The sequence below is a fragment of the Mixophyes fleayi genome, chromosome 6, assembly GCF_038048845.1.
Source record: "Mixophyes fleayi isolate aMixFle1 chromosome 6, aMixFle1.hap1, whole genome shotgun sequence".
NCBI lineage: Eukaryota > Metazoa > Chordata > Amphibia > Anura > Limnodynastidae > Mixophyes > Mixophyes fleayi.
The window spans coordinates 62,530,893-62,546,412 of NC_134407.1; the positions used below are offsets into that span (position 1 = coordinate 62,530,893).

The window sequence follows — 15,520 nt, forward strand, 5'->3', positions numbered from 1 at the left end:
TATATACTCGAGTATAAGTCGACCCGAATATAAGCCGAGGCACCTAATTATACCACAAAAAACTGGGAAGACTTATTGACTCGAGTATAAGCCTAGGGTGAGAAATGCAGCAGCTACTGGTAAATGCACAGCCTAAGGTCAGCATCTGTAATCCAGGTGACAGAAGTAACAAAGGCCAGGAGACACTTACAGAATGATTTACTGCCACCCAATGTGGTTATCTTCTGTCAGTAACCAGGGTCTGTGTTAAAAAACAGATTTTCCCAAAAGCACCAAAATATATGTATACTATAAGCACAAATTTAATCACAGTAGAGTTGTCCAACATACATGATCAGTGCACTGATATAAGGTAACAATATCATACCACACATACATATACACAGCAAGTGCTGTAAGGACAAGTATGTTAGCATAAATATAGCCACTGTGCATTACAGTCCATGATATAATCATGTAACCAGGGTCTAGCTAGAAAAAGGGTAAAATCTCTGTAATCCCATGAAGCACAGTAGCAGAGCTCAGATAAGACAACAGTAGCTGTAAACGGACAACATACCAGTGTGAAGACTCATGTAGGCCCGATTCAACATGCGTGGGCTCTATGGGGCAACGCTGTGTGTGACGAGGGAAAGAGCTTGATGAAACAGGAGAGATTGGTTATAACAGCACTGTCCCCCCAATTACATCCAGGTATCGTGAAAGTTTACTTACGCCCGCAGTGGAACGCATGTGCGTTCCAAATGCCGAACTTCCTGTCAGTGGACAGGAAGTTCGGCATTTGGAACGCACATGCGTTCCACTGCGGAAGTTAAGAGCCAAGGGACCGGAGACCAGGTAAGTTCACCCGTGTATAAGCCGAGGGGGGCTTTTTCAGCATAGAAAAATATGCTGAAAAACTCGGCTTATACACGAGTTTATACGGTAGTTTATTATTTAGCACATAAAGAAAATACTGTCTTTTTTGTCATGTGACACACACATACTTGATAACATTATTTTTGCACTGAAATTTAAAGTTGATCTAGGACATGTCCTATACCAACTATAAATTTGGCCCCACATTTTAAATTTACCTCCCCTTCCAATGCAACATGGTTTTGCCAAGATGCAAATTTGCTTGTTTTTTGTTTTGCTCTCCTTAATGACTCAGGCCATTATGTATTTTTATTGAGTCTTTGTGATTGGGCAGTGGAACTTTACAAACATTGAGTTTTAGCATGTCCCCTTAAGCCTGGAGGAAGACCATAGAGGTTGAAAATAATTGCTTGTTAGTGGTGCAGTAGACTACTCAGTGTACTTTGGAATATCCAGCCTTTGTTAAGGATCCCAGGACCTCATTTTGACAATTAAATCTCTCTACATGCTGTAAAAACCATGGACATTGGGTAGGAATAATTGCCTAACCCTGAGAGGAGACTCAAGAGATTTTTTCATATATATGCTTGATATTTATGTTTTTATGTGGGTACATTTTTATACATTAAATATGGTTAGTTAAGAAGGTAATGTGCCAGAAGTTGTTTCTTCTCTTCCTTTCAATATGATGAATGATGTCTGGGAGCCCATTGCATGAAATATTCAATGATTGGAATTTATGAAATTGTGAACTGTATCTCTTGGTGTTTCATTGATAAGCATTGTGAAAGATCATACTTCTAGTAAGTGTAACCACAAGAGGGTGCTGGTAATTGGTTGAACTTAACCTATGGTATTTAGTATTCTGAAAGTTTGAATCCTGCACTATTTCATCATTTCATTTATGTATCAACAGTGTATTTATTTCTTCTTTTTTCAAAATTTGTTACAATATGTTTTCATTAACTTTTATATTTTTTGTACACACAGATTGAGAAGATTCACTGGAAAGGCATATACTGTAGAATTTCACATCAAGAAAAAATGGGACTGCACAAAGGATTATAACTTTGACTTTATATTTTGGTGATTCAAAGTGAGAACTGTTGATTAGTTAGCCTTCATATTGTGTTTGCGCCACCACATATATATCATTTTTATTGTTTGTCTTGGGTCTATTGGCCCAAGGATGTTCCGGATGTCAGCAAGTACAAAACATGCCCAAGTCGGCAATTCTACACCATAGGAATGGCTGAATACTCCATGGCAATGTATGCATGTTGACTTTGCAGGACCACGCATGGAGTTAACATTTCTAGTGGGGGTAGACGCCTGCTCCAAGTGGCCTGAAGTATTTACTATGGCTTCTACAACCACTTCTCGCACAATAGGTTTACAGAACCTGTTTGCCAGGACTGAGGTACTAGAACAACTGATCGGTAACAATGGACCCCAGTTCACAGTGGAGGAGTTTCAAATTTTCTTGAAGAGAAATGAAGTGAGACACAGTACATCCACGCAGTACCACCCGTCCACAAATGGTCTGACTGAGCAATTTGCACAAACGCTAATAGAAGAATGTCAATGTGAGCCTTCGCTTGCGATTTTTCTTACCATCTGCCTATTACAAACTTTTGCCTTCTCGCTGTCTTACAGATTTTATTACCATTTGTTACTCTTGTGTGTTTGGTTAACACATGCTGTTATTATTGTATGCCTTATACTATTTATGTTAATAGAGAAGTTGTTAATAGAATCAGACAGGTTATTCTTAAATGTCGCCATGTGGGTTGTTAATAAGTTAGACAGGAGAGGAAGAGACTTCTGGGTTAAGATATGCATGTATAATGTTATCAATCTTATCATGTTTAGCCAACAATGTAATTTATCCAACAGTAACAAGGATTAGACTCATGGCCACTCTCTCCACAGGAAATCAACAGTCGCCAACCACTGTGTGGGAGGACACCTGAGCATAGTTCTTAACACTGTCCACCTATCATAGCCTGACTACTGTCTCCACCACTGTGGGAATATTGAGGAGAATATAACCTGTGTTTTTGGATTTGGAAGTGTGTGTGTGTGTGTGTGTGGCTTGGTGACAAGGAACTGCACTAACATCCTAGGTATAGGCTGTGACCATGATTCCATAGGACTCTTTGGCCTTGTGACTTTGCATATCTTCCAAAAGTGGTAAAGGCATTGTGCTGGCTTTACCTTGCGATCCTACGACTGTGTGTTTACCTCTGTGCGAATATTAGCATTGACCTAGTGAACTGTATATACGCATTTGTGCCAAAAAGGACTTGCGTCTCACTCTACATGAGCTTTTTTATACATAAAGTCAATCATCGTCCTTATCTAAATGCCGCAGATAGAGTGGTGTTGTTCCAAGTAATCCAAGCTGTGAAATTACAGAACTCTATAATTGACTAATAGAATAATTGCATTGAGAAATTCATAGCAATTGGGCTGAGGCAAAAGAAAATGTTAGAATTAGAAACAGAATTATTATTACATTTATGTATAAAGCGCCAATATATTATGCAGCGCTGCACATTGAGGGGATCATAATACAAACAAATTAACTACAATGACATGAAAAAGGAAACACCCAGCATGACCATACATGCACCCAAATAAATGTTTTATGATGTCCCAACAACAGAAGAGAAAAATGTATGTCTGCACAGACATATGATTCACAGAAAGGACAGACAGAGTGTGTTCATTACACCTTGTTTCCACCTGGATAATATAGCTCTTGAAATGGTAAACGCAAAACAAGGTACACAGGAAGTCAAAAGTACAATCTCACACTTATCACATATTTATTTAGACGCATTGTCGTTGAGTGACGAAGTCGATAAGTCAGGCACAATTATATACTAGACATTTTTTATTTTTTTATTTTGTTTCAATACATCATATAAAATGTATTTACAAGGGGAGACACAGCCAATGGATATGTTTAAAACAATAAAAGACACAATTTTAGCTATAGAAAATAAATACATTTATACTATGTTTAAACTAATGATGTACCAAAGTCAAAATCTGGTCTGGGATTTGACTGAATCTTAAGGCAGTCCTGATTTTCCGGTGATTGAGCACAGGTGTTACAGTCTTCTAGAAGCTAAAATGAAAGCTCACTCCTGCTGAATTTTAATCTGTCAATTAGGGTGCAGAGCTGATTTGGTAATCATAGCAATATTTTCTAAAATGATTTATCATATATTTTTATCCTAAAATATGGATTTGGGGCATCCTTAAACATGGACAATTAGGATATAATTGTTAAAACTATATTTACAAATGTTTGACTGTCAGTTTTAACTTGTATGTATGTACATATGTACAGCAAGGGCAAGTAGACAATATACAACTTATACAAACGTGTCTCCATTTAAAGACCATTGCAGGCTTTTTTGTTCTGCAATTATGTAGATGCTTCCACTGCCACCGTAGAATGGAGGAATCCTTACCCCACCTGATTTTTCTCTCACATCTTCCCCCATTGACATGCTGTTCGCTGCTACAACAGTGTTGCTCAAAAATTATGAAAAATCAGAAATTGTTGAATAGCAAAGTCATTCTTGAATGCAATAATTATGTTTTGCTGTTATAATATAATAATATTCTTATTAGTTTTATTATAGACAGCACCAGTGGTTGAAGTGGAATATTAGAAGTGGTGGTATAGAAAATGTGAATGGAATTTGATAGGTTTATAATGAAGGCAGTAGGAGAATTGGCGGTATGGCATACCACTGTACACCAGCTCACCTCAACCACTTGTCAGCAATAATAAAATGACAGATCTTTGGGAAAACAGGAGGCCTTTTCCCTAAAGGATAAATTGTGCTTTACAGTATAAATGTAATATGAATTCAAAAGTAATTTCTCCAGACAATGGAAATTATTGAGGATAAAATGACTGTATATATACAGTATATAACTCAGACTAATGAGAGAGATTGCTACTAATGCAACTGGATGCTAACTGGGGATGGAGCACTCAGCGACTTGACTTTATGATGGCCCAATGTCAATTTTGGGATATGGTCCAAACATTTCTATTTACACCCCAGTAGGTTGACCAAGTGGGTAACTGTCTGTTTGAAAAGTCACAATTAGCAATAAAATAATGTCTCTTCTACTACTGACTCAACCTCAATCTATTTCTTCTGTAGTAGGTAGGAGGATCGCACATGGTCTTCAGCAGGTCACATTACTAGTTATCTAGCTTATGATTTGATTATGCTTCTGGCGGTCTTGTTCTTCTCTCAGCCTTTGGACCAGGAATTCTTTATCTTCTATTTGCTAAGAAGGAAGAACAAGTTGCATGATCTTTGTTTCATATAGAAGAATGTGTGACACCACAGTCTTCCACTATCAATATGACACAAGCTTCATATCACTGCTATGCTAACATTGGCATAGCCCCTCAACTACAAACTTGCCTACAGATAGACGCGCAGATGTTGGTTTAGCTGACATATTGTAATGTGCTATTGTTAACGTTGTAATGCTCTGATTAGCTGCAGGTTGGTATAACTCAGCCCACTCCAACATACTGAGCTTCAGTATGTCCACAGATTTTAAAAAAACATGTGCAGTGGGTGCTCAGACCTTAGTTAAATGGACCTAATATATATTACACATAATAATATATCAAGTTTACCCCTCACTTTGTCTGAAAACCTCAATCATAGCTTACACTGGACAAGTGGACCTTCAGCTGCTCCACGTCTTGTTCATTCTGACGGACTCGGCAGACATAGGAAGTGAGCATGAGGCTATGAAATAAAAAAAAAGGATTTAAGGGAAGCACATGTAGGTTGGTTTATTTCCTAAACTGTTTTATTCTTTACTTATAGCGTGTGTCAGGATAGTATTAATGGCATAAAGCTTGTCTGGCAGAATTAATAGTGGGACTCTTGAGATATATGGTTAAATAAAGTAATCTATCAGTTGTAATATGTAAGAATCAATGGGAATGAAAGAAAAACAGATCCCAGAAAGCGTAGACATTTTCTATGAGGCCTTAGAAGAAAATACAACATTGTTATCCTAAATAGTGTTATACAATGTATGTAAATTTTATAACTTGATTCAAATTTAAGAGCTATGCAGAATGTGTCAGTAGAGGGACAGCAATCCCATCATTCCTTCTCTCTTGTCTAATACCAATGTCTAATACTAATGCAGTCATTGATATCTGTGACATTACAATGATTAAATGACATAAAAAGACAAAAGCTGTCTGGTTCTGTATAAGCACACTGTATCACTAAGTTATACCAAACTAATATAATGCCTTTTCAAGGGTCTGAGCCTATTGAATATTAAATGTACTCTGCCACAGACTTTTCCGTCTTCCTCAAACACAATGAACGCTAAGGAAGCTACTCACAGTATTTAATGCTACTGAGAAGCTTAACTGACCATTACATGGTTGGCAACAAACATTCCCATCAGCAGGTAGAGCGCGAGTGTCATAATCCATGTCCAGCAATATGTGAAAAGATTGTGCTCCCCCCTTTCCCACAGTATTTCTCCCCAGTATGTCCTTAACATTCTGCATCAGCTGTTAATAATTTTGGGTATGCATTATTTCATGGGAGAGGTCCAATACCATTTACAGCAGTATGGACGATGGAGGAGACCAATCTGACATTTACAGGTACATATAATTACCTTCCACAAACTCACAGTAGAGACAGCCATTGACTTACCACATGGCAGTAAGCAGACAGTAAGCAGTGGTGTCCGACGTCATGTATCTGAGGGCAGTCAGGACAATAGGTGACAATGCTGAGCGTGTACTGTTCTGTACAGCCTCCCATGGAGTGTTGTAGTCAGCAAATAGTCCACAGGATCGAGATGGACGAACACTGTTAGTGTTACAGAAGTGCATTTTAAGACGCAATAATTTCGTAAATTAATAATTCTTAAAATCATTGCAGTGAATGTCCCTGTTTAAGCTATGGTGAGTTAGTAAAAAGCCCGGATATTTGCCTCTTTTCATTAGAGATGTTCACTGACCCCCGTGATTTGGTTTTGGTTTTGGATCTAGATTAAGTTCGTGTTTTGGTTTTGGCAAAACCGCCCTTGTGTGTTTTGGTTTTGGATCTGTATTTTTTAGAAAAATTGCTAAAATATGCTAAAATCACATAATTTTGCTCTTTTTTTTTAATCCTACATTATTATTAACCTCAATAACACTAATTTACAGTCAATTTTGGCCACCTCACAGATCACAATATTATTTTTATCCACTTTTGGATAAAGACTGCAGCGAGCTGGCTGAATACTAAGCGACAGAGCAACGACACAAACCACGGCAGTTCATAGCACATCTAGCAAACATTTCCACACAGTAGAGGCAGAAAAGAAAAGTGGTGCAAGATGGAACTGTCCTTGGGCCCTCCCACCCAGCTTTATGTAAGATATTGAAAAGGACATTTACAGTTTAACAAAGCAAGCACTTCAGCGACAAGGAGTGCCACTTTTGTGGCTGAAGTGCTTGGTTTCTTTGGGCCCCCACAAAATAATTATTAAACCTTGTCTGTTTATGCTGGATCTTTAATCTCCTTCTCCTCTGTGGATACCTCCTTCTCATCCCTGATGAACTGCCAAACATATGTAGACACAGGAATGGATATTACAACTGTAGTGGCATTAGATCTGCTTCAGACAGCCTGTGACACGGAACATTGTGGGCAGCATGGAATCCGTCATGTTGAAATACGCTGCATTGAACAGAGATTTAAACTAATATATAGATGCAGGTGAGGAGACCGTACTTAAGTTAAAATGTGACCCACCGAATGAGATCCCGAATTTAAGAAAGCTTGCACAAGAGAGGTACACTGCGCTTCAGAAGAATAATACAGAGGAGGCCCTGAGGCAGGACGATAAATATGTCCAGTTTAAAGAACAGCTAAGAGACCTTTATGAGTCTGAATGATAAGGTCTTGCATCGTCATGACTGACCTTTTAAGAAGATGCCTCACTGACAGTTACCGAACTAGCACTTATACAGAAAGACAAAGGCTTGATTCTTTCCTTGCCACTGTGTGTGTAGAATGGCATGTTGACAATTTTATGTTTTTCTGCAGTTAACTCTGCCTTGATTACAGGTGTTTTTTTTACCAAGGTAAAAGGTGTTTTTTTACATTTTTGTTTCCATGACTTAAAAACACTATGCACTTTAACTTAGAGGGATTACCATCATCATGACTGGTGCCAGCAGCTGCTTGGTGCTCCTGGTTTTCTGTGGACTGATGTGAATCCATATCGATGGTACACAGCAATGTGACTGGAGACTGTTAAGAACACTGCCAGCCCTATTATTTCTCTTTCAGCACTGAACATTGCCTGCTCTCCTGTTTCTGGGCGAGCTATGGCACAGTAGAGTGTCACTGCAGACTTTTAAGAACACTGCCGGCCCTATTATTTCTCTTTCAGCACTGAATACTGCCACCTCTCCTGTTTCTGGGCAAACTATGGCACAGTAGAATGTCACTTTAGACTTTTAAGAACACTGCCAGCCCTCCACTCTCTCTTTCATTAATCACGCTGCGCAACTGCACTGGAGACTGCTAAGAACCCTACTACCTCTTCTGTGTCTCTCTGTGAAATGCCGCCGGATCCCCGTGGAGGGCGGTACTTATAGAATCTAAAACTTGTGAGATCCGATGACGCAACAATGACATTTTGCCTTGTTTTCAGTTCCGACGGTGCACAAAAGTACTGAGCCGAGCAGGCTCGGTACTCGGATCCTCGATGTTCAAGTGAGCTCGGTTTTGCGAAAACATTCAAAAATGTAGGAATTTGAGCTCAAAGCTCAAACTGTAACGTAATCCATAATTACTTTAAAGAAATGTTTCAGCAACATATATGACATCTTAAGAATGCTCAATGGCCATGGCTCTTGCACTAGCATACATATGTAATGTTAAATAGTCACTGCCTATTTATTAACATACTCAAGTTCTGCACAATCAGGGGCGGGCTGGGCCGGGGGGCATGGGGGCAGCGCCCCCCGGTCCGCTCAGTCTGACCGCTGTTTGGGCTGGCCGCCCCCCCTGTGGATGCAATATTATCCTAATAGTACCGGCGGCCGCATCACAAGACACGCGATGTGGCGGCATCAGCGCACAGGCGGCCGCATCACATGACACGCGATGTGGCCGTGTCATCAATGTGCACCCCCCGGGCTGAAATTTGCCAGCCCGCGCCTGTGCACAATGGACATGACCCATTCACAACCACTATCCAATAACTAACAGGCCCAAATACTGCCAATGGCCACTGCCCACTCTGTAACATGCCATTTACTATTCAATGGCCACTACCCATTAACATTATTATAACAATGATTTATATAGCACCAATAATTATGCAGTGCTGCACAGAGAATATTTGTCATTCACAACAGTCCCAGCCCCATTGGAGCTTACAGTCTAATACCTTAACACACACACACACACACACAAGGGTTAACTTTGTCAGCAGCCAATTATCCTACCAGTATGTTTTTGGAGTGTGGGAAGAAAACGGAGCACCCGGAGGAAACCCACGCAAACTCAAGGAGAACATATAAACTCCACACAAATAAGGCCATTGTTGGGAACCGCTGAGAGGCATAAATGCTAACCACTGTGCCACATTGCTACCCCAATGTCTGCTCTGTAACATAAATATTAACTACCAATGGTCATTACCCATACACTAGCAAACCAATGTACATCCCAATGATTAGTGTCCAGCATTACAATGTCCTCGTACTCCCCCATTTGCTCAAGTCCTTGTTATCACTACTTTTCTTTGTAGTACACAGTCACTCATGTAGCTGTATTAATCTTCCACCTCTCTTGTCCCCACCAAGTACAATGTATTTTCTGTACTCTCTCACCTTGTCACTAGATAAATTACAGGAAAAAAGACTGTCATCAGACCCAGGAGCAAGACAAAGTGAAACAGGATCCTCAAAGTCGATTCTCGAAACAGTTTCTGGGATACATCACACAGCCGGTACAGGGAAAACTGAGGTTAGAGGAACAAACAAAACAGTATGTGAAATGTATTACAATGGTTCTCAAGCCATATGACTTCATACTTCCATGGTCTAACATAGTTCTGCACCCTTAACTACTGCAAATACCCATTAACCTTCCATGTTTTGCCTTCGGACCTTTTTTATATAGAAAGTGATGAAGATGAAGATGAGGTTGACCAGAGGCAGAAGGGGGGCATAGAACATTCCTCCCCACACCAGGGTCTGGCCATACACGGTGTCAAGCACATTCTGGGAGAGATGGAACTTTTCCTTGCCAAGCCAGCGGACCACACGACACTGTGACCTGGAAATCAGGAATCTGGTGTATGAGAAAGAAGAGAAAGGGATTGGATGAGAAAGCTACAACAAGCTAACTACAGATTATAATTATGTCCTAAAACCAGCAATCATATGCATACGCTGCTACCTCATTGGAGGCCACTTTACTTAATAAAGACAGAACCACTTTTAATTTTGAGGTTTGGAACTTTTGCGATTATTGATTAAAAAATATTAAAGTGTAATTCCTTAACATAAAATACACATGATATAGATACAACATTCTCTCCAGTGTCTAAATGTACTACATAAATGATAGCTGGAATATGCTTGGTTGTTCTGGCCAGTACCTCCACTTTTCCTCTTTAGAACGTCCACACCTTCTGTGGTTCATAAATTGCCCTTAAACACTTTATTTGCAAAATTCAGAAAAAAGAATGTACAAGCCAACCATTAGTTAAAAGATATCTTTGTAATGCTGGACCTAACATCAAACAAAATGATGAAAGCTGATAACTAGTTCAATTGCCAAGAGATATTTTTACTACATAATATTATGACAGATGGAGCTAGTGTAATTGAGAACAATGGTATAACATGGCAATAGTCCCATTACATGCAGTGTCTAGTAAGCACACATACAGTCTGTACGTAGGCGGAGATATTACCGTGCAACAATTTCTCAGTCAGTTTGTTTCAGTTAAATGCCTTGTATCACATGTTGAACTTTCAGCACAAGGCATGAGACATAGGAAGGTGAATGTGGATGAAAAAAATGTTAAAAACATAATATAGGGGTCTATTTAACAAGTGGTGAAGAATCAAAATGCAGACAAAAGGCTCTTTCACCATTTTTTCTTATTTATCAAATGGTTAGCGCTGGAGAAATCAGAGATTACTCATTAATCTAATTACCGGCTCTCACCGCAGTCCAGATAGACCTCTATGGGGACAGCAGCATTAGGTAATGCATCACGCTGTAACGTCATCTCTGGATGGCGTTACTGGTATTTTTCAATGGGACCCAGCTGAAGCCTCTCCGGCCTCTCTGGATCCCTCCATGTGCATAACACTTTCTCCATTCGATTTTACATCTTTTAGTGGACACCTATGGACCCAGTGAGGTATCGGCGCCCCCTACCTGCGAGGCAGTTGCATGGATAAGAACACCATTAACAGTTGGAGGAAGTGGAATATGGACAATTTGTAGAACTCCTGCCCCACTGATGTCTCCCAGCACTGCAAGGACAGAGAAGTAGACACAAGCACTGTGATGTAGATATTAATATAAAACAGAAACATGCACATAAGGTATATAATTATTTACATTTTAGTTATAACCTGCCACACTACTGCTTGAAACCAGACAAAGCTCAGCATACCCTGTTCTGTCAGGTCACACTAGCTAACGTAGAGTTTTAGTAATAAAAGTGTACACAAAGCAGTACACTGACACAAATCTCACACACAACAGAGACTGAGCATCACCTGAAAATGTGTGTTGTAGCCGCAGGTCTCACACGGTGCACGGGAGCCCCCAAAACACAGAATCTTTCGTCCCAGAGAAAAGAAGAAAATACCCAAAACACCAAGCCGAAGGAACACGCACCTGGGCATGGAGATTTTAGGAGGGTTAAAACATATAAGTGAGAGCAAAATGGAAAGATATATAGAGTAGATAGAGAGAAGAATAGGCTAGTAGATGGACAGAAGACAGGCTGGCTTTCTTTGGTTTACTGAGCAGAAATAACGACGTAGAACATGTGGTGTCCCGCATGTAAACTTGTGGTGTGTTTGTACTGAGCCACACTGATGTATACGCCTGTACTGTAATACGAGTAGGCTTTTGTCCGGTGGCCTTGGACAAAGGTACTTTTATATAATCCAGGCTACTATAAGAAAATAAATAAAATAGTATAATATACTCTTTTTAGGGAGCAATAAACCTGCTTGGCAAAGCTTATGACTGACTACTTTCAGCAACGGCTCAACGCAAGTTTTGTCCTGAAAAAAACCTCTCGATCCACAACCAACTACATTTCTCAACCTCTCCAAACCATTATTACAAAAAGAGGTCTGAACCAGTTAAACCAAAACAAAATTGGAATCATCAAAGAACCTATAAATAAAAAGGGACCATATTACATTTCACTTTGATACTTTTTAAATGTATAAAGTTATTCTGTTTAAATTAAAATCTAAAAAAACGGCTAAAATGATCAAAACATTGACCACTTAATGACCAGTTTTCGTCCCTTCATGATTAGACCATATTTTTTGTTTGAAAGATGCATCTATTTTTCTGGGAATGTTTTCTATTTATTAGCAAATTTTGGACAGATCAATTGTTCTTTTGGTAGCATATTGAAATAAATATATATTTGTTTGTTGGATTTATTGGGGGGAAATGGAAAACAAATTGAAAAAAAACATTTCAAGCATGATTCTGCCCAGTTACTTTTAGTCAATTACTTTAATCAGCCAATTCTCCCCAATGTACGGATACCAAATTTGTACAAAGACTGAGGCAGTAATAGGGCATTTTAGTTAAAGGAACTTTTCTTTTCATGAAAATACATTTCAACTGCAAAATGCAAAGATCATTCTTCAGAAATCCTTAGGGTAGGTGTAAATGGGATGGGGCTGGGATAAAAATAGGGGTGATGACGTCTCTTAGGTATGATTGGGATTATATGCATTTGGCATAACAATTATGTATTTTTGCATGAGTGTGTGACACAGAGAATGTGTGACCATTTCATGGGGTTAGGGAAGGTTCTGTTGGGACCATATTTAAATAATTATGTTTTATTGTCATTTATTTGGAATTTAAGTATTTTTTTTATTTTACATATTTTAAAAAAAATTTATTTTGGAGAGCGGGTCCATGCACCCCTGCATCACTGTAGCAGTAGATCACCTCTAATACGATCTAATTTTAGTTAGCATACCAATTAGTGAAGGACCGCTATTGTGTGATTTATTAATGTAGAGGTGCAGGGGAGACCTTCTTCTTTTCCCCCTTGAATTGATATGGACCCTCATGGATGAGGAAGTTTGAGTAACACCAAAACAATGTTGTGTTCCCATCCCCAATATCCTCTTCTGCATTGGATTACATAGTGTTCAATGGAAACACTATGTAACAAGTGAGTCTATGCCCAAATCAAACAGTTACTGGCCCAGTGCTGTAACTGGAGCTGCCATTGACGGCATGGTTCCAGTACTAGAAGAAGAGAGGCCCCTGATCCACCTCCATCTTTAGATCCTGTTTATAAGGACCGGTTTAGGTTTCACTAAAGCTGGTCCGTAGTCTGGAAACAATTCATGTACAAAGTACACGAAGGGTAAAGAACTTTGAGATAAAGTTTGCATGTGAACAAAAGCACACAACAATGAGCTGGGGGCAGAAATGTTGACATAGGAACCTGTTATGCTGCCATCTCTTCTGCATTGTGAAGGGTAATTTCGGACCTGACGTTTCCTCATCTAACCAATAATAACCCATAAAAAAAGTTAAAATGTTTTGAAAAGAATAAAAAGAATGAAAGATCTCCATTACACCATGCTGAGGTTGTATGCCGACAAGACTTAGCTACATGCCATTTGGAACAACCTATCAACTGTGAGTCACCTCTGGTTGTGGGGCTTGAGGACTTCTGTGGTATAAGCACTGGTAGGCACTGGAAATTCAAAATAATAGGTAAAAGACACATATAAAATACTATTGACCTACTGAAGAAGAAAATTAGAAAGTAAAGAAAAAACAAACAAAAAAGAACAGAAGGATTTTCAGCAATGAATCTAGTCATTCACCTGATTAGGGTTAGCGTTATTTCAGCACTTGGCGACAGACCCTCAAATCTCACTAGAAGCATGAAAAAATGTGGCAGGATCAGAAGGACCAGGGAGATGACTATAGGGACCAGGTACTCTTTGACCAAGCTGAGGATTGGGTCTGCTGGCCTCTGAGGAACAGACCGAATGTTAGAGATCATACAGTACAAAGGGTGGAGGATAGACATTTGGGAGACAGTTTTGTACTCACCTCTTGATAATACTGAGCTATGTCAGCTGCTAGGTAAATAGAATAAAAACCTCCAGCTATCAGTGCCAGGATAATACAGTTGAGCAGGACCCTCAAGACAAGAACACGCACCCTTTCACCAAAAGATTGTTCAGCGAGTTCCCAAAACCAGCGGTCTTCTGCCAGGTGAGACTGTGAGGAGGGAAGATATCAGGAAACAAGAAAAGATGCAGCAACAGATCACAACAAAATAAGTTTTGGAAGCATACGGTAACATGTACAAAGCATGGCATACCTTGATGTCATTACTGAGGCTCTGTTGCTTTAGGATAGATGTCCCTGGCCCTCGCACACAATAATCCCAACCTGAAAACACTTTATTGCTGATAGAGGTATTGTAGTCCCGGCTCCGCACCCGCCTTTGTGTTATGCCTTTTACTGTGCTGAGGATTAAGAGTTAAGGTCAGAGAGGCATATGATCTACACCTGTGCGGATTCATCTAAATTCTGCGTTGCTGTAAACAGAAATACAAGGCCTGAGTCATTAAGGAGATCAAGACAAAAAATGGAGTAAATTTGATCCTGGACAAACCATGTTACAATGCAAGGGGTGCAAATTAGTTTATTATTTTGTACATAAAGAAAATACTTGCTTTTTTGTCATGTAGCACACAAATACCTGAAAACTTTGTTTTTACATTGAAATTTAAAGTTTATCTAGGACATGCTCTACCCCAAATATCGATCTGTCCCCACATTTAAATGTACATCCCCTTCCAATGTAACATGGTCTTGCCAAGGTGTAAAGCTACTCCTTTTTTTTTGCTTTGCTCTCTTTAATGACTCAGGCCCACAGAATTCAAAGCATCTAGAGTAGCAAAAAGAGGAAGAATGTAAATGCTTGTCATAGTTAGACAATTACCAGTCCTCTGAACCTCGTGGGGGTTACTTTTGAGAGGTAAACAAGTAGATCTTAGACATAGAAATCAGAATATATTACTATATACACATGCGTGGATATATATTTTATCATTATTACTTTGCACCACAAGTGATTTGCAGATCTGCACGTGAAACAGCACATGATATATATATCAAGACACATGAGAAAAGAAATCAGTGACTCACAGGGGCATATTCAGTTAGGTCCCAGGATCACGTTAAGGCACCGGAACGGGGCACAAAGGTAATCCGCGGTACCGCAATAAGGCTGATTTACTTTGTGTCCCATAGGGTAGCGAAGGAAAAGTCACGTTATTGCGGTACCGTATTACATTCGGTAATGCGCA

At 39.5% G+C, this 15,520-nt stretch overlaps 1 protein-coding gene across 6 annotated transcripts in view; it reads right to left on the reverse strand.

Annotated features, from left to right (window-relative positions):
- Positions 1-3,751: 3,751 nt before the first annotated feature.
- The window catches only part of TMC8 (transmembrane channel like 8), a 48,782-nt gene continuing 37,013 nt past the window's right edge, over positions 3,752-15,520 (reverse strand). For 5 of the 6 annotated variants that reach the window (XM_075216732.1, XM_075216731.1, XM_075216726.1 and 2 more), the window contains 10 exons: positions 14,527-14,674; positions 14,253-14,423; positions 14,021-14,172; positions 11,693-11,813; positions 11,346-11,443; positions 10,061-10,244; positions 9,782-9,912; positions 6,597-6,755; positions 5,579-5,657; positions 3,752-5,181 (listed from right to left, as the gene is read on the reverse strand). In XM_075216732.1, coding sequence (XP_075072833.1) covers positions 5,101-5,181; positions 5,579-5,657; positions 6,597-6,755; positions 9,782-9,912; positions 10,061-10,244; positions 11,346-11,443; positions 11,693-11,813; positions 14,021-14,172; positions 14,253-14,423; positions 14,527-14,674 — 1,324 coding nt within the window. In that variant the 3' untranslated portion in view covers positions 3,752-5,100. Of the gene's footprint in view, positions 5,182-5,578; positions 5,658-6,596; positions 6,756-9,781; positions 9,913-10,060; positions 10,245-11,345; positions 11,444-11,692; positions 11,814-13,838; positions 13,888-14,020; positions 14,173-14,252; positions 14,424-14,526; positions 14,675-15,520 lie in introns of all 6 variants that reach the window. The other variant, XM_075216728.1, reaches the window with a different exon arrangement.